The 20,961-nt window shown below is 38.5% G+C and overlaps 1 protein-coding gene across 1 annotated transcript in view; it reads right to left on the reverse strand.

Moving 5' to 3' along the window:
• ADCY2 (adenylate cyclase 2) overlaps positions 1 to 20,961 on the reverse strand; it is a 276,856-nt gene that overhangs the window by 30,178 nt on the left and 225,717 nt on the right. The window contains exon 17 of the mRNA XM_053467615.1: positions 10,954 to 11,073. Within this exon, the coding sequence (XP_053323590.1) occupies positions 10,954 to 11,073 (120 nt within the window). The remainder of the gene's footprint in view (positions 1 to 10,953; positions 11,074 to 20,961) is intronic.

Below are 20,961 nucleotides of genomic sequence, written 5' to 3' on the forward strand. Positions count from 1 at the left end.
TACATACAAAATAAGTAAATAATACGGTAAAGATATGTATATATAAATACACATATACAATATAAATGCATTGCAATGTATACCTAAGAGGAAATCTGATTGAAGATATAAGCTATTTTTATTTTATCAATCCAGCTACTACATGTCTTGCTTTGTTTATATAACTTCTTATTCATCCATCTTAGACCTTTTTCCATTTTAATAGATGGTGTTTTATCCTGTTCTTAACTTCATACAAGTTGCTCTTCCATTGCCTTGCATTCTGTGGTTTAACCAACAAAAACATCTGTAAAAATCTCTAAAAACGAGGAGGGACCCCCAAGGAAGCAAACGTGAAACATGTAAATACACTGCACATGGAACCTGACCAAGATGTTTTAGGACATCATTATACTCATGTTACATTTTCTTTGATGTGATCAAAAAGTCAAACAAAGTCATACTTCTTATGGCCAAATGCACTGTGATTTTAATAATGCCCAATATCCTGGATTATATTTGTGCCATTGCAGGAGAGAGAAAAGGAGAGAAAATGAATATAAGAGTCTCCCAAGGGGGCTGATAGAGAGCCAGCAAACAGGGAAGTGGTCTGCTCTGAAAAGTGCACACTGAATCTGTACATATGCTATTGTCCTATGGGTTTTTATTTTCTATCCATTGACATTGGATATTTTTCTACTATCTATACAAGCTAAGTGCTTATAATAGTTATCTCTCTAGTGTATAGTGCAATTTATATAGTACCTTACCATTTGTTTGAACATTTTTTAAAATATAGAGTCCATACTCTATGCCATTCATGTTTTGGCTGACTTTCTCCTACTCTGAACTCTTAAAGATGGGTGGTGGTTGTATATCCTACTATAAGTGGTCTTGTAATACATTGCTTATTATGAAACATATAATGAATGAATACTGTTTTCCCATGTAAATATTTTATATTAATGAAGAATCCTTTCCCACTTTCTTTCTTTATAAAAGAGCTGACATCTAAAGCCTTGCAAAATTTTCCAATCCCTAAATAAAGCTTGAGGTCTTATTGCAGTTAATAAATACTGAGTATTTACAGAAAATTGATCAAAAATACATGTTTCTAAAGTGTGTTAAAGAAAAAGACTTAATCACTGAAAATCTACTAAATAAAGGATATACCTTGTACTTTTTTAAAAGTCCTAGACAAAGGACAGAGGACGTAATTGTACATGATATCAATAATTCAGGTCATGTACTGGGTACTCATGGTTTCACAGGGGAGGAGACCGCCTTGCAATAGGTTCAGTCCCCAATGAGCCAATCTGGGCATCCCAGAGTCATGTGATCATTTTGATTACAGATCACAGTGATCACATGCATCCATGTGACAGATCATTAGCAAAATTGGCTTTGACTCACTTCCTTTGTTTTTTGCTGAAGCAAGAGAAACAGAACATCTTGCTCAAAGCATTCCACATGTTCCAACTCTGCATTTACTGCTCTCCAGCTCACACCTCAGCCCCAGTGCACTCCCTGAACCCATGAAACTGTTCTTTTATTGTTTACTAGGAGGGAAGTTATAATCATGGCTGACTTTAAACTTCCTGATGTGAACTGGAAAACCAAAGTAGCGAGAGGCCATATTAGATTTAATGTTCAGCAGAAAGATACAAAGCAAGTTATAAGATGTGATGGGCTGTTCCTAAACTGACTTCAATAAAAGTGCTAAAGAAAATTTTTGAAAATATAATTTTTCCGAACCGCAATAACACGCACCAAATGCACTGATGTCTATGAAAAACATTACTCCAAAATGCAACAAAAAATAAGGTCCTGTTCTGGCACCGTACATGAAAACCAATATTCACTTGAAGTACTGCTCCGGTATATATAATCCTTGGCAGGGAAGAGGGAAGAGCCATCCCCCACCAAGGTACAATTCCTCCAAGATCTATCTGGTACTAGCCCTGCCCCTATTCACCTGATCACAATCTCACCACTAGATAAACTGGATATCTGGACAAGAAACTCTGGGGAGTTATAGGTTTTCTATCACAAAGACAGTTTCCTCGATGACCATGTCAGACCATATCTCCTTTAGTGATTAATATGAATGGGCCAACCACATTACTCATTTGCCCTAACCCTTTGTGCATGCAAAAAGCCCTATCAAGGAATTGCAATTATAAGGCTGTTAATAGTGCTGTTTCTTCAATATCACTGTGATTTTTTTCCAATCAACAAAAGAAAAATCCCTGAATAAAAACATTAGCTTAAAGAGTTTTCTGCTTGTAGTGGAATTAAGTAATGATGCAGTACATGCTGATACATATTCGATACAACTGTATCTAAAGTATCCATATAAATCATTAAAAGGCACTTTCACTCAAATTACAATAAAAACATCATACCAAAATGATGGAATCAGCAACAAAGTATGTTCTTCAAATCAATTAAGTTGTTTTAATGTTTTTCAATATTGCATATAACAGCCACCAATCGGTTACGGCATTCATTCTCCATTTTTTTTGTGATTGTTACTGAGTGAAACTTTATTACTTTGCATTATTTACATTTTGCGATGTTACTGTTTAGCTGGAATTTTCTTCTTTCTCATTTAATGCTAAGTAGATTCTAATATTTACCCTGGGTTTAGAAATACTCAATGTTTCATGTTTTTTCTTTTCTTTATTTATAGGGTAATAAGTACAAGTATCATATTGCTATTCCAAAAACTTATTTTCAAATCTGTTCACTCTGGGCTCATGTCCTATTTGGGACACCTTTGAAGTCAGCCAAATCATTTTACCCCCATCAAACCATATATTTTTTGAAACTAGACACAGCAGGGCATTTTAAATGCTGGTATTTGAACTCTTTCCATACACTAATTCTACCACCAGCATTTGTCAAACTTTATATTAGTATTTTTAATGTGTTAATTTTTGCCACATACATTGTACGTCAGGTATGAATTTACATCTCCTGCTGTATGTCACTGCCAAACCACACCCCAATATGTGTTCAGCAACATCTCCTGAGTACATTGATACCACCCATTCATGGGTTTGTTTTGGACTTTTTTTTTACATTTTGTTGGAACTGGATGGTTTCTAATTTAAACTAACATCATCACAATATGCTTCTCTTTCATTACTCATAATGTTTATATCACTTTAATGATCCTGCATCCTTTTTATCTTGTTTTTAATCTTCAGAACTTTAAATTAACTTATGACACCCATTCACTGATTTAGTAAATATGCTCCTTAAAAGAGAGTCCAGCAATTAATATAAGAACGCATATAATATACATGCCATTTTTTAAGTGAAATACAAGTATTATTTATTAGATTTGTGCATTCTGATTCATATTAACTTGTTTATTAACAAAAATGTACTGTTTCATACATTCATACAAATCTCCGAAAACTAGGGCAATCTCTGACAAAACTAACAAAAATGAATGGCAAAACCACCAAAATTTTTGTTAAATTAATTTGCTGCTATAGGTAAATCATCACTCCCTCTCACGCATTTTCTGGGGCGGTTGCCAGTAATTAAAAAATGTTGCTTTATCTGGGGTCATACAGGCTTTACAAGCTATGATTAGCATTTTTGACGGCATTCCCAGTAAATGTGGTTAAGGTTCAAAGTGGGTGCATGTGTTAAGCATTCAGAGCCCAATCATTCTATCAGGTGCTGGGCAAACTCCACAGGAACCAGCCAAGTACAGGGTGCAAAAGGTTACCTACAGCAAAAGAAAAAAATCCTATCTCAGCTCACTCTAAAATTAAACTTTTAACATTGTCTTTAAAAATCTCAACCAAAACAACTATTTACATTAGAGGTGTGCAAACAGGAGGAAAAGAAAAATAAAGGACCTTATGGGTAACCTCAAGTTACTTCTACTAGGAGGATGTTCCACATATCCACTACCCCCACAGTAAAGTAAACTTTTATACATTAAGTAAGACTTAATTACATTAAATAAAAGTACAAATCTCAGGGGTCCTGTGGACCTCACGGAACTTCTGCTGGGAGGATGTTCCCCATATCCACCACCTTCTCATTAAAGTAAGTCTTCGTTTCATTAAGTTTATTTCACTTTATAAAAAGGCCAAAAAAACAAAAGGCCATGAAACGAAACTAATTTCCAAAAAACAAATTATATATTGTTTTTAAAAACCCTTCTCAATATCAATTAATCAGTAATGTTAGATGATAGATTATAATCTTCGATCACAACAAAACGGACCTAACCATGGACAGATTAAGGAGTTTGGGGCCCTGGACCAGTTATACAAAAGGGCTCTCTTGCGCCCCAATTAGTTTTTCTCATAAATATAAAATGCCCAGAAAGCATTACCTTTTTGTGTGGCACACCACAAACACAAATCTAATGGTAAGAAACATATTTTGGAATGGATGCTCTATGCTGTGCTACCTAGTACAGGAAGGAAAACAGAAAAACATAATCACTTCTCCTAAACACATAGATACAACACACGTGGTATGTTAATGTTACAAAATCACAAGAGACCTCCAAATCATTAAAAGTGGCTTCACTTTTTACAGATGAATATGGAAGGTGCACATCGTGGTTATCAAATCACTCCCATAAACGATGTATTCTCCAAAAGCATTGTCCGTGGACGTCACACACTCTGCTTACCTCTTGATGTTGCCCACAAAGACATGGTCAGTGTTAATGGTAGGTTTATTTCAACAGTGAGAGACAGATTAATAACAAAACAATCCAGAATAATGCATTTTAAATAAGTTACAAATTGATTTGCATTGACTTAGTACTTGGTGGCAAAACCCTTGTTGGCAATCACAGAGGTCAGACGTTTCTTGTAGTTGGCCACCAGGTTTGCACACATCTCAGGAGGGATTTTGTCCCACTCCTCTTTGCAGATCCTCTCCAAGTCATTAAGGTTTCCAGACTGATGTTTGGCAAATTGAACCTTCAACTCCCTCCACAGATTTTCTATGGGATTAAGGTCTGCAGACTGGCTAGGCCACTCCAGGACCTTGTATGTGTGTTTTGGGACATTGTCATGCTAGATATAATCACTAATAGGTTAGTGATTATATCTAGCAGTTAGTTTAGCGTAAAGGGGTACCACCGATTAGATGTTAGTCTTAGGTTACTTTTAGTGTGTTGTGTTAGTGATAGAGATGATGATCTACTTACGTCACTACCCACTGAGAGACTGATCAATGATCAGTGACCTACAGGGTCATTAATTAGTGATCATATAGCAATCTGTTAAATTAAAAATGTTAAAAATCAAATATATATATTGTAGAAAAATATAATTGCTATCAGATCACGTGTAAGTGACAGGTCTAGGCCAATCATCTTAATTGCAAACATAAATAATCAATATAGGGTGAGCAATGTAACATACATGTAAAATGATTCCAACACCAAAAATAGAATAGTGGAACTACAGTATTTTACTTATATGTAAAAAAAATGTCTGCACATGATCAGAGAAAATCTTCAAAATTCTTCCAATAGTTGGTTCAATTTTTCAATTATCATAAAAAAGAAAAATACAAAATAACGTAATGCAACCTGTATAAATAAATGCACAAAACTCCCAAAGAATATTACTCACAGAGGAAGGAACATGTCATGCTCATATAATAAACTCATCAAGAGTTAATTATTAAATTCACAAAAGCTTGCAGGTGAAAAACTCATCCAAAGGTACATCCAAGAAAGACATATATTTATTCTTTCAAATTAAAAATATTTAAATGGAATGGTTGCAAAGAGTAGTGTGGTAATCCTGTCTGATTTCTCAAATGCTGCTTGTAATATCTTGTAGGCTGCTCCACTTCCTGTATATGTAATCACTGTTGCCCTTCGCCTGCCAATTAGGCTATTTTAAAGTTCAAACCGCTGTAATTTTGTTAAGTTTTGTTCATTTGTAGGGCAGCAGAGAGAGAGAGAGAGAGAGAGAGAGACTTTTTTGGGGCAACAAATTTTGTTTCCGAATAAAAGCCTAGTGTTATGTATAATTGTGTGTTTTAAAATCAGTGTGTTTGTGTTAGCATGGGTGTGTATGTGTGTGTTAGTATGAGTGTATATGCATGTTATAGGGAGTGTGTAAGTGTGTGTAACCTTCCTTTTACAAATCACAGTGACTGATACAAACTCTTCCACTCAATGTTTTTATGGACTATGAAGTTACCCCGAACACAGTGTGTATACATAAAAAATAATAAACAAAAATAGTGTTTTACTATGTAAGAAATCAAAATAACCCCCACAAACATATTTCCTCATAATTGGAGTAAATAAAAAAGCTGATCAAAGTGAAGGACTCTTTAGTGTATAATCACCATTTGAATACTGTAAGAAAACATTCACTAGATCGTATTATATGTTTTGACTTGTTTATTCTATTGGCCTTTCTTTCTGTGGAAAACCCTCAGGGAGCTCAACCTTCAGGGAAAGGTAGCTAGAGGGTGAAAACCCTGTGCCTATTTTTCGGTCCTATTTCTATTTTTGCTATTCCTCACATTTCTGCATACAGGATCCCTCTCTCAGAAAAACTATGTATTTATTATATGATAATGAACTCTGTGAGCAGTATTTTACTTCTTAATATTAATGAGGGTATCATGGTTGCTCTTACTCACACAGCTATTTTATGCTGAACTATAAAGAGCTAATCAATGTTTTGATCCCATAATTTATTTGCTATTGCACAAGATCCTTATTAAATATAAGATCTTTATAAAGCACTGACCATGGGTTCCCTATTTGAATATCCACTAAGGATAGTCTGTAATTATCTTTTCATTCCCAATTGCAAATTTTTGTTTCTGCTTATTTGAAGTATGGCCAATGGGAATTATTACTATGATCAAAAAGTCAAGATAATTACATAGCGTTACAAACCATAATTGTGAAAGGAGGGAGCAAGCTTTTTTTATTAACAGGTTATATTACATGTCTAATTTTCCTATGTTCCACCAGCACAGCGAGGCAGCATTTCAGAAATGCAGTGTTGTTCACAGTTTTACCAATACGATATGTTATTCTGTATTGATAGCTTATGTATCTACACTTCTTTGATTACTGCATATTTCTTATGTTACCTGATAAAGGAACTAATTTAATTAGTATTGCTCTGATTGTCAAATATATACATACTGCCCAAAAGTTTGGGGTCCTTGTTTTTAAAAGAAAAGCTAATTTTGTACATTAAAATAACATGAGATCTGGATCAGAAATACAGTGCAGATGTTGTTAAAGTTGTAGATGACTATAGTAGCTGGAAACAGCTGATTTTTAAAGGAATATCTTCATGGGGGTACAGAGACTGTTTTATCAGCATCCATCACTCCTGTGTTCCAGTTGCACTTTGTGTTAGCTAATCCAAGTATATGTTTAAAAGGCTAATTGATCATTATACAACCCACACAGGTACAAATTTCCTTGTTTTCCATGAAAACTTTCCGAAACGTTTGAACGGTAGTGTTTATATACACAATATATGACCATGATTATGTGGATACCCCTCCTAATTACTGAGTTAGGTGTTTCAGCCACACCTGAGCAACAGGTGTAAAAAGTCAAGCATACCAGCATGCTAACTCCATAGACAAACATTGACAGTAGAATGGGTCCTACTGAAGAGGTCAATCAATTTAAACATGGCATGTTCATAGGAGGCCACCTTTGGCGCAACTCAGTTTGTGTCCTGCTTGATCTGCCACGGTCCACGCTAAGCATTACTCACTACAGAATTCCAAACTGCCTCTCACACAAGCCCAAGATTTCTATTTGCAATAACAAACATTGACTTGAGTGGTATGAAGCACACTAGAGCCCTGCGCGGGACTGCTTTTTTAATCCCGCCCGCTCCCGCTGTTTTTAATCCAGCTCCCGCAATGTGGGTGTTCCGCTCCCGCCCGCTCCCGCCACATTTGTGGCCAATCCCGCCAGCTCCCGCCACATTTGTGGCCAATCACGCCCGCCTCCTTTCCTGATTTCCCGCGCAGTCCCGCAAGTTGTTCCCTCACAGCGTCTCTTCTCTTGCTCCGCCCAGGAACAAGGCGGAGTCACAGGAAGTGACGTCACATCATGTGACTCTGCCTTGTTCCTGGGCGGAGCAAGATAGGAGACACTGTTATGGAGCAGCGAGAAGTGCCTGACCGCCTGCTCCTGCCTGCAGCCCCAGCAAGACCGCCCGCGCCCGCAAGTCCTCTAAAGCACACCACCACTGGAATTTAAAGCAGTTGAAACAGTTCTCTGGAGTGATGAATCATACTTAACTATCTGGAAGTCTGATGGACAAAAGTGGGTTTGGGGATGCTAGGAGCTATGCTAGAACTGTAATGCATAGCGCCTACTGTAAAGTTTGGTGACAAAGGAATAACCCCACTGAACACTTTTGGTATAAATTGGAATACCGATTGCAAAACAGGCCTTCTCTTCCAATATCAGTGCCTGACCTCACAAATGCTCTTTTCGCTGAATGGGTACTAATGCCCACAGACACACTCCAAAATTGTGTGGAAAGCCTTATTAAAGCCACATAGGTGGTGCCAAATCTATATTACCATATGTGCTCAATTATAAGACGACTCCCCAAAATTTGAATATTGATTTATAAAAAAAAGAAAAGGCCTGAATCTAAGACTACCCTATAGGAAAAAAGTTTTACTAGTAAACATTAATTCACATGTAAATTTTTTACATGTATTTTTTCATATTTAATAAAAACTATGATTGAGAAAAATGCATTTTTGGTTTTTAGTTTCTTTTATTTGTCCACCTGCCCTCATTTATGCACATCTGCCCAGGCTTGCCCCTCTGCCCCCAGATATGCCTTATATACCCTTATATGCCGCTCTGCCCCAGATATGCCTTATCCCCCATATGCCACTCTGCCCCCGACTTACCAATGCATCCCTAGACTTGTCCCCCGTGCTTCAGGCTCACTGGTGTCTAGTGGGGGCAGCCGGTGGACAGCTGCAGGATGCGCATTAACAACCTCTGCTGCATGTCACGCCAGTGCTCCGTCATATAAGCCACGGCGGAAGTGCTGGCAGCAGCAGAGGTTGTTCATCAGCTGCCAGGGAGGAGGATCCAGGTCCCCAGCAGCTCTACAGGAGATCCTCCTCTCTGTGAGGAGAGAAATGCCTTATACCCCTATATGCCACTCTGGCATATAGGGGTTAAAAGGCATATCATGGGACAGAGTGGCGTATAGGGGGTTAAAAGGCATTTCTGGAGGCAGAGTTGCATGAAGGGGGTTAAAAGGCATATCATGGGGCACTCTGCCTCCAGAAAAGCCTTAAGTCCCCATATAACACCCCCCTCCCCGACTTACCACTGATTCTGGTGTCTGGTGAGGGCAGCGGGTAGAGGCCGGCGTTCATGAAGTTAAAGGGGCCGGCGTTCACGCACCGTGCCGCCCAATGGTCGTGCCTCAGCTCTTCGTCGCACTCCTTTTAAGACGTGGGACGAAGTGCTGAGGCACTGCCACTGGGTGGCGCGGTGTGTGCACACCAGTCCCCTTAACTTCATTAGCACGTGCTCCGCAATGCGGGTTTTAGGCAGCCTTGTGGTCTTGTGCAGGGAAACAAAAAAGATGGACAAAAAGATCTTGAAATTTGAGGCCCATACGAATGGAAGAGTCTTCTCTATTAATTCATTGATAACATGTAATACCAATAATCTTATTTATTTACTGACGTGCCCCTGCGGTTTGCAGTATGTGGGCAAGACCACAAGACTGCTTAAAACCCGCATTGCGGAGCACGTCAGAAATATAAAAAATCAAGTTTCCAATCATAGTGTATCATCCCACTTTAAAGAACATCACAATTCCGACCCCAGTTTAATGTCATTTCTAGGAATCCAGAAAATAAATAAAAAATGGCGAGGGGGGATTATGGCAAAGAATTAAGTTGAACAGAGATGATTCACCAGGACCCAGGACCCAGCAGAAACCGGGGGTTGCGCCGGAAGTGACGTACCGGAAACCGGAAGTCTGTGAAATTGGCGCCAAAACAATTGTTAGGCACATTATAAATATGTAACCAGAGGATAAGGACAATACACTTGAAAAAGACATAAAGTCGAAACGCGTTGTGTTTTTAACTATACTATTTGGGAAAATACAGGTTTTTATACCTAGTTTTCCTTATTTTAATAATAAAAGAATGCAGAAGGAAAAGAACTGTGTGGATCCTTTTACTTCCTGGAGTGGGTTCAGAAGGAAGGCATCCTTTCATTTACACCCCAAGTGGGCACCTGGAGCTGTTTATATAGAGCCTGTTCACGGCTCTATCCCATAATCCAGAAGGAAAAGAACTGTGTGGATCCTTTTACTACCTGGAGTGGGTCCAGAAGGAAGGCATCCTTTCGTTTACACCCCAAGTGGGCACCTGGAGCTGTTTATATAGAGCCTGTTCATGGCTCTATCCCATGTGAGTCTATTCTATACCCCATTACAATCATTATTGCATTTATGGGCTACACTATGATCTCTCTGTGTCTCTAGTTACAGGGCTAAAAGAGAGGCCTATACCACATTTTATGCAAGTATATATACAGATTTACTCTAAAGTTTTGTATTGGGGCATGTGCGCTTACACCTTTATGTTTATTGTTATTTGTATTATTTAAGGTATGTTATAAGTTGCACTTTACTTTACACTTATTGTTAATTATTTGATTTTGTTATATATAAAAAGAATGTTTAAGAAATGATGTTTATTACAATTAATTCTAAATAAATGCTTAACAATAGTTTTGAACAAACTGAAATCAGTAAAATGTTTCACTGTCTCCTTACAGCATTGACCTTATTTATAAAGCAAAAACTTCCTTTAAAACACAAATGCAGAATTATTCTAATTTATCACATTACAAAATATTTACATTTTGCAGGCATGGGATAATATACATCATGTTTAGTTAGTGTGAAATTGAGTTATACTCACGGGCAGAAAAAAATAGTTATTTTGTACAAGCCATTGCTTTCCTTCTGTTGATTCAGGTACACTTTCATTGGACCAGTTGGATGCTGGGCTGATACTTGTAACAGAGTCATCCAGGAAAAACTACAACAAATGAATATGGAAGTTTATTAAAATTCTTATTTTATAATTGAATTAAGAAACAATAACGTTTATAGTAGCCATTACACTTGTGCGCATGTACCAAAAACGGTTCGGACAAATTGCTTTGTTTCGTTTTTGGTCCATTTCTTTTTTGACAACGAATATCTTTCCTTGCCTTTTCGGTTTGGACAAGATTCAAAGGGCGTTTTAATTCGGAAACAAAATGAAGTGTCCCTGACTCAGTCTCTGTCATTCTCACAATCTCTCTCAATGTCCCGCCACCTTCTCCGCCTTTTGTGTCACTACAGCTCTGCTTCTCCTTTTTCGCTTCTTCTTCTTGTTCTCCACTTCTTCATTCTCCTTTCCTTGCCTGGTGATCTGTCTGCATTATTCTGGCCTTTTGAAGCATTTCTGCATCAGGGCGGAGCCTACACTCATACCATGGGGACAACTTATCTCCAATTGGAGGAATAGGCTGTCCCCGTGGTGCATGCTGAGGCTCTATCCTGTTTTAGAAGGCCAGATTAATGCAGACGGACCTGTGGAGAAAGAGGAACATTTCTGTACTTCTCTTTCTTTGCGGATCCATCTGTATTTTTCTGGCCTCCTGGAGCACTTCCTGAATCAGGACACCACAAGGACAATATCCAATCGTGGGTAACTTGCCCCTGTGATGTGCGCTAAGGCTTTGTCCTGATACAGATATACCAGTTGTCTGGTAGTTGTGTTAAAAATAAAGTATACCCTCTTTGTATTCTATGGTTTTACATATCAAGACATAATAACAATCATCTGTTTCTTAGCAGGTCTAAAGATTAGGTAAATACAACCTCAGATGAACAAAAACATATGACATATTACACTATGTAATGATTTATTTAACAAAAATAACACCAAAGTGGAGAAGCCATGTGTGACTAAGTACACCTTATGATTCAATAGCTTTAGAAAAGCAATAACTTGAAGTAATAGTTTTCTGTGTGACTTTATCTCTCACATAGTTGTTGGAAGAATTTTGGCCCACTCTTCTTTGCAATGTTGGTTCAGTTCATTGAAGTGTGCAGGCATTTGTTTTGCGCACAGCTCTCTTAAGGTCCCCCCACAGCATATGAATAGGGTTGAGGTCTGGGCCATTAGCCTTGATTCTTTTCTTCCTTTTCAGATATATCCAGGTGTGCTGCTTGGGATGGCAATAAAAGCATCAATTTTCACCTGGTTATTCTTTTTGCTGCCAATTTCATTACAGCACATAACCTTTCTCTCCCTAACATTTTTTGCATTATTTTGTGTCCTGAAGCTTTTATTTATATTAAACAAAAGCATTTGGGTATGGGGGGGGTTTATATAGAAGTATGGTGATTCCTGTGTCATACAAGAGGTGGAGTGTCATCCCTTGCATTCCTCTCGGGTCCCCCTTGGCATCGGGTACAACACCCTTACAGACCATCCACGGCACCTTTGGTCCTGCCTGCCAATCCAAATCGGCAAACGCGATCCCTGCCAAGCACAAGATGGTGAGCGCGACCTCACCAACCCCACAACAGCAGGCGCAACCACCTAAACTGCTCTAACAAAGATTAAAAGTACACAAAACACCCACCACCTCCTGCGGATGTGAATACATGTTTAACTCACACTAATAACTTGAATCTTCACAGTTGTCCAGCATCGCCACAGTAACCACTAAACATCCTGTCCTTCCTCTAATTAAAGGTCGATTAACAACGTATATAAACACATTCCTCCTCAGAGTCAGTGCTTCCTGATTGTAGAGCTGCCAGTGTTACGCCGGTCTTGCTACTGTGTCTCTTCTGCTGCTGTATTCCTAATCTCTGCTTGAATTTTGACCACACTGCTGTTCTGTCAGCTCTGACCTCAGCATTCAACCAACTACGATTCTGCCTTACCCTTATCTGTACCTCGCCTCTGGATATATTGCCCTCGTGCACTCACTCACTGTTCTACTTACTATTTCCATCTCTAGTAAGTAGGTTTGGGTCCTTTTAGACTTGTACATTCGTAGTTAGGAGAACATGAAAACAAACACAAACGTTGCGTTTCCGTTGTTCAAACCGAATAAACTAATATGGCAGTGGATAAACGTACATGAAGACGAAGAAGCACAGCACGAAGAATCTTTTTTTGTTTATGTTTTGTGTTTATAGATATCTACCTAATCTCCCTCGTCCCTTCTCCCCATACAAGGAACTGCCTCTAGCCTATCTTAAGTATTCGTAGTATAGCAGGGGTAAACGGGGAGTTTATTGGTTGCCGGCAGGGGTTCGTCTGGCATCAACCAATGAAGAGCAGCTGCCCTTCATAGAGTCACACTTACAGACCTTTAAAATCCCGGTGCCAAAGCTACTGCTGTTACAGTGTTAACCTCGTATTAACCACTGTTAGAAAACTGGCATAAAAGAAGAGGAAAATGAAAACGAAGAATGTATACAAATATTCGCCAGAAACGAACACGGGAACAGGCAAATATTCATGGAATACGACGCCCCCCCCCCCGAAGACGAACGTGAAAACAAACTCGTAGACTTAGCTGGAGCCTAACTCTAGTTTCTATTGCACGTGTGTCCGAACTGTCTCCTGCCAGCGGATTACATCTTTCAAGGAAAATACTTCCATGAATAATCACATGGATAGCAGATGATTTCTGAGAAACTGTTAAGAATGGTTTTCTTGATAAAGCGGTTTTACAATAAATCCCAGTAGATTTAATTGTTTAAAACTATTAACAGAAAAATGGACCACTCTGACCTGTTTGAGTTATTGAGAAAGAAAACTCTATAATGATTATGATTGGTATATGGACCATCAGATGTCTAATAATATAAATCCATTATCCAGTAAGCATGGTCACGTGTACCGTCTACATGCATTTTTATGAGCCATTATTTTTCTAAAATGCTGAGGAAACCATTGTCACTATATAAATGTTCATTCAGATGCGTAATCACATTCCCTATAACTTAAAGTAGAAAGCATAGTTACACAGTTCACAAAAAATATGCAATTTCAATAACCTATTTCCAGTGAGTGGAAAAACAAGCCTGAAGGTCTAGTATTAGCAAAGAAAAAGCTTCCTTAGATACATAGCGTATATCTTATGCTTTGTATACTCCCACACACACATATACTGTATATATATATACAAATATAGTTTATATATATATATATATATATATATATATATAATGTAAAAGGGTGAAGCCGTATTAGTCCAGTAGACACGATGTCAAAAAATAGAGTATTGCAGAGTATGCGGTGATACCTTTTTTATTGGACTAACATAATATTAAAAAGACAAGCTTTCGAGAGTTATCCTCCCTTCATCAGGTCTGAAGCAATACTGATCAACATGATAGCGGTTACAAGATAGAGGTCACTTGTTTTAAGTTGTAACCTCTATCATGTTGATTAGTATTGCTTCAGACCTGATGAAGGGAGGATAACTCTCGAAAGCTTGTCTTTTTAATATTATGTTAGTCCAATAAAAAAGGTATCACCGCATACTCTGCAATACTCTATTTTTTGACATCGTATATATATATATATATATATATACACACACACAATACACACACATATATAGATATATACTCATACCTAGGAACTTCTTTATTCCGGCTACTTGGAGCCTTCCCTTGCGGGACACAGCCAGGAGTGCCCACTGACACCAGCGGTGGGCGGTCCCGCTGATGTTGGTGGGGGGTCCCACGACATTGGTGGGTGGACCAGATTGAGAATGTGGCCACCTCCTTTTTAGTCTGTGTCATGAACACTGAACAAAAATAGCAGAGCTATTTCTATATGGCAAAGTTATGTTGATCGCTAAGTAAGCCCACGTAGTTCTGGCACATGTATTGCTTCAGCTAGGGATGACTATGAATCCACTGAGCACCTACAAATCACACAAGGCCAATGTGCAACAACACTATCAGCAATGAATATTCCTTAATAATGTACTAACAAAGTTAACACAATTTAGTTATATTGTAATAAATTTAAATCAAATACGGCCATCTTCAGATGTCCTTTCAAAAGCTTGCTAGACATACAAATGAAAACAAAAGAAAATGCCACACAGAGTAAAGCCATATATAAATATGCATGACCAAATCAAAATCAAATACAACCATGTTCAGATCTCCTTTCAACAGCTTAGTAGAGATATAAATGAAAACAAAAGAAAATGCCACACAGTGTAAAGCCATAAATAAATATGCATCACCAAATCAAAATCAAATATAGCCATCTTCAAATCTCTTTTCAACAGCTTACTAGACATATAAATAAAAGCAAAGGAAATGCCACACAGTGTAAAGCCATTAATAAATATACATTACCAACAGCAATGCCATACTCAGCAGTCCACAGGACACATTTTACAGAACATATCAGATGTACCGGTAAATAACGCACAATATAATCGAACCAAATGAACAAAGCAAATAAACAGGCAAACTGTCTCTTGGCAGAATAAGGCTCCCACCAGAAACCACATTTTGGTTTCCATTCATCATTGTCTGCTAGAATAACTGATGTCTAAGTTATATTCAATTTTACCATTCAATATGGTCATAATTTTGTGATAAATCTCCTTTGTTTCCGTTACTGTGAAGCAGCTGTTTAAGTTTACAAAGTAAGAAATTCTGTTATTTTTGTAATTTCACTCACATTTTTAACCTGTTCAGTTGTGCAATCAGAATGTCCTGTTTTGTTCTGCCTCTCCTAGCTTTTGTACAGAGGACACTAACCTACTCCAATATGGTTGCATGCTTACTGCTCAATGCTTACTGAAGGTCACTGGAGCACAGGAGAGACTTAGCGCTGTGATCTCTGATTGCACCTCCCGTTTGCTGATCCCTCCACTGCATACAGCAATGCATGCATGTGAATAGAGCACTGCTTGCTAATTACACTGTGATAAGTGCGGGGGATTTTGGAGGAAATAGAGTGACAATTTCTCCCTCTTCCCACAAATGGGAACTATATAAGGAATGGATGTGACACTCTAGAACAGTGGTTCTCAACCTTCCTAATGCTGCAACCCTTTAATACAGTTCCTCATGTTGTGGTGACCCCCAACCATAAAATTATGTAATTATATATTGTGAAATATGTGTTTTCCGATAGTCTTAGGTGACCCCTGTGAAAGGGTTTTTCTACCCCCAGGTTGAGAACCGCTGCTCTAGAACATAAATAATCATGTGGGGTATGTCTGTAAAAAGGGGGTGTTGCCAGGGCCGGCCCAAGACATTGTGCTGCCTGGGGCGAAGGGTGAAATGCTGCCCCCTGTGCGTGAGCGCTGACGTGATGCCTGATGTGACATAAGGCGTCACGTCAGCGCTCACGCGCTCTCCCCGGGAAACTCATGCTGCCATGCGAGAGCTGACCTCCAATCACAGAAGAGAAGACGCTCTGCGCAGCGTTCATTAGGTCCACAGACAAGCTAATAATAGCTTGCTGCTGGCTGCGGCTTCCTAAAGCATTTCTTGGGGCGGCAAAGTGCCACCTGGGGCAATTGCCCCACTCTGCTCCATAGTAAATGTATGATCACTTTCTTCGCTTAAACAGTGTTGTTGTAATGCCACGATGTCAAGGCATTGAGCAACACCGAGATCGGCATGAGGGGCCATGTCTGGTCAATGTCAGCCATATGTTCGTTTTAAAAGAGTTTAGGAGGCGATCGTTGATCGAGGCATTCAACAACACCAAACACCCACCCCAGGATGCGCTGTGACCGATCCAGAGAGAGACTTTGCCACTCGCAAAATGGCGACGCATCCTTTAAAAAAATTACCAAGTTGCGAAAGTTTCCAAGAGGGTCTCTCCAGACCTTGCAGGTTGAATACAGATACTGCATTCAACCATGCAAGTCAGCGGAGCCCAGCTTTCTAATGACAATGTGATTAATAAAATATTTAAATAATAACAAAAATATGGAAAAAATAAAAACAGCTAAAAAAAGAATTAAAAATGTGGTAACATTTAAAAATAATTATGCAGTGATGTCACGATAAGGAGAACCATCCAGTTCCAGCAAAATGTAAAAATAAAAAAAAATTACAAAAATAAAGTTTATTATTATGAGCAAGTGCTAAAATTAGCGCTGTATTTTCCTCAAAATCTTTACATTGAAAGAGTTAAAATAAAAGCATTTCAAATACCCAAGGGGTGTCTACTTTAAAAAAAATGAATGGTTTGATGGGGTAAACATTCTCAAATGTGGCATTTTACCTCCCAAACAACCCGACAAACCTATGCATGGGGGTATCACTGTACTCGGGAGATGTTGCTGAACACATATTGGGGTGTTATTTGATAGTGACGTATACATGGAGCTATAAATTTATACCTGAATTACAATTTGTGTGAAAAAAAAATACAAAACGTATTACTACCACAAACTTTGGCAAAGACTGGTGGTGGAATCTCATGCATGGAAAGGGTTTAAATACTAGCATTTGAAATACTACTATATGGTTTGTTGGGGTAAATTGAATAAGCTGGCTTCAAAGATGGCCCAATTAGGACATGGGGCATTAAGTTCCAAGTTAAAAAATGCGCACTTCCTAAATGTGGCATTTTACCTCCCAAACAAACCCATGTGGGGTATCACTATATTCGGGAGATGTTGCTGAACACATATTGTTTGACAGTAAAATACACCAGCGGCAGTAAATCCATACCTGAAGTGCAATTTTTGTGATAAAAAATACAAAATAAATTACTACCACAAAGGGTGGTAGTAGAATTAGTGCATGGAAAGGGTTCAAATACTAGCATTTGAAATACCTTGGGGTGTCTAGTTTTCAAAAATATATATGGTTTGTGGGGGTAAATTGCATTGGCCGGCTTTAAAGATACTCGAAATAGCACATGGGGCAAAACAACCAGATTTTGAAAAAAATTGGTTTTGAAATAGCAAAACGCTGCTTGTACTTATTTCCCAATAACTTGCAGAAAAAAGCAAACAAATATAAAAACATTGGGTATTTCTAAACTCAGGACACATAGAATAATCTATTTAGCAGGTTTTTTCATTAGCTTTTTTGGATGAGTAAACAATTTTTCATCATATTTTTTTTATATAAGAAATTAGAAAATATGATAAAAAATGGTATCTGAAGAAAGTCCTAAAAAAAACAATATATAACTTGTGTGGGTACACTTAATAAGTGAGGAGAAAATTACAGCTAAACGCGAGTACCGCGAATAAAACAAAAATTAAAAAACAGCCTGGTCCTTAAGGGGTTAATGGTGGTTGGATATAATACAATAACACGTGTAATTGTATGTCATCAAAAAAATCTTAATATGTCTGTATATCCAATTCCACATTCAGCTCCAATAGTCAGTTTACAATTACAATACGTTTAACTATTTGTATCTATATTTTTTTTACTTTTTTATTACTATAAACTGTCAATTTTTACGCTACATCAATATATTTCATTTTTATATGAAGGCAAATATAAAATTCTGTACTGCATGAAACATTCAAATTTATATTTTGCGTAATTTTTCTTGTGTATTCTGAAAAAAAAACAGTTGTAAATAAACAAGCAAAATGCCAGGTTAAACAAATAGTTTATTAATAATGATATTGATAATATCAATAATAATAATAATGATAATGATATAAGATATTGTATCACTTTTTTCTAGCCCAAATGGCTTTTTACAACTTTTTAAAATAAAATTGTTAAATTATTTTGTAAAATTTTTAATTGTTTCAACTCTTTCATAGATATCATTCTTCATAGATATCATTGGCCCCATGTTACCTGTTCTATAAGTAGAGGGAACTCCTGTTCAATTGTGAAGTTATGCTAATGCCCTGACCCAAGGCAGCACTGTAGCCACCCCAGCACCCACCACCACAACTGGTCCTCTCTGCTGAGCCATGGCATTTAAAGTCATATGCAGGCACTCTTGAGCTGGGATGGACCATATTAAGCAGCTGTCCTTTTTCTATCAAGATGTTCTCAAACCTTTTTGTATGTGATTTAATTCACCCTCTGGGAATCTCTAAGATCCACCTTAAGGGGGAAGGTGAGTCTTGGTTAATTGAGCCTAGTGAGATACCAACTGCACCCAACTGACAAGACCCACAAAGGCTCAAACAAACATCTGTTGATTGGATCTGTAGGGCAGGCTATTAAGCAGCTATCGGTTGTGTTATTCTAAGACTTTTTTGTATGTGATACCCCAGCACTCCCCTCTTAAGGACACCCAATGCAGATTCTACATACCATGGAACCTGTGCCAGCTAGATCTCAATAGTGTAAATTTTATTGCTCCAAGGGAGATCTCGGCTCTCTATAACTGTAGAGGCCAATAAGGGCCAATAGGGCATCTGACTCCTGGTTTTGCAGTAAAAGATTACCTACCAACCTGGATTTACCATCCAAAACCTAGGCCAGAACACTTAACTGTCCCTGATGTTGTAATGTTTTTTCCAGCCTTTCTTTCATTATCACACTATAGGATCTATATTACTATATATACATACCCTGTCATGACACACCCTTCTCCAGTTGATCTCAGGTAGCATGGATCACTGTATGTTTTATTAATATGCTATATCCTTCTTTTCTTGCTGCTAGTTTACCCAGATTATTTGTTTGCTCTCCTATATTCTAATAGCACCACTAAATCTCTGCTCTGTAACTGAAACGTAATGTAATAAAACAGAGTAGTGGTAGCAGGATTTGCTCATTCAGTAACCAAAAATGACAATTTTTGTTTTTATTTCCTTTTATTTGCCAACCCCCTATATGCCAATCTGCCTCCAGAAATGCCTTATACCCTCCATATGCCACTGTGCCCCATGAAATGCACTTTAACCCCCTACATGCTACTCTGCCTCCAGAAATACCTTACACCCCTATATGCCACTCTGGCATATAACGGGTTAAAAGGCATATCATGGGGCATATAAGGGGTTAAAGTACATTTCATGGGGCACTCTGCCTCCAGAAAAGCCTTATGCCCCCCATATAACCCCCCCCGACTTACCAGTGCTTCTGATTCCCTGGTGTCTAGTGGGGGCAGTGGGTGGAGGCTGGCGTTATTTCCGGCTGGTGCTCTGTCATAGAAGCCCTGGTGGAAGTGCCAGCAGCAGCGGGGGTTGTCTGCGTCCATCACGCTGCAGGGAATTCTCCTCTCTGGCAGCCGAGGAAGGTATGTGCGATGCGCGTAGAGAACCTCCGCTGCTGCCGGCACTTTCACCTGCGCTCGGTGATAGAAGCCCCAGTGGAAGTGCCGGCAGCAGTGGAGGTTACCAGACAGGAGGACCCAGGTCCCCTGCAGCACTGCGGGGATCTTGATCTTAGTCATGTAGTCAGACCTCTATTTGAGGTCTGATTAGAAGACAACCTTGATTATAAGGAGAGGGGTATTTTTCAGAGGATTTGCTCTGAAAAAACCTTGTCTTATAATCAACCAAAAATACGGTATTTTACCCCACACTGATAGATTGTGAAAATACCATACAATGATGCAGTTTATTTAATTCTGCTTTTAAAATAAAATACATGTTTTCCAGAAATTCTAGCAAGGATTAAGGAGATTTTTTCTCAAATCCGCTTCCTATAAATTAAGTTTAAACTGTCAAATTCTTTCTTATGCTGGGCATGGGCAGACTGAGACCATCCAGGGCCCCTGGGCAACAAAAAGCTAAGGGTCTTTTGTGAACAATTTTGAACGGGCACAGGGAGAAAGAAACAAGAGGTCACAGGGGCTTCCGGGGCTCCGTCGCAGTTGCGACCTCTGTAGTTACACCATTGTTTGGGCCAGTTAGAGGGAGATCCAACAGCCAATCCAGTTTAACAAGTAATATCTGTAACAGACTTAACTGTCATTTATGTTATA

This window comes from Spea bombifrons, chromosome 5, assembly GCF_027358695.1.
Source record: "Spea bombifrons isolate aSpeBom1 chromosome 5, aSpeBom1.2.pri, whole genome shotgun sequence".
Classification (NCBI taxonomy): Eukaryota; Metazoa; Chordata; class Amphibia; order Anura; family Pelobatidae; genus Spea; species Spea bombifrons.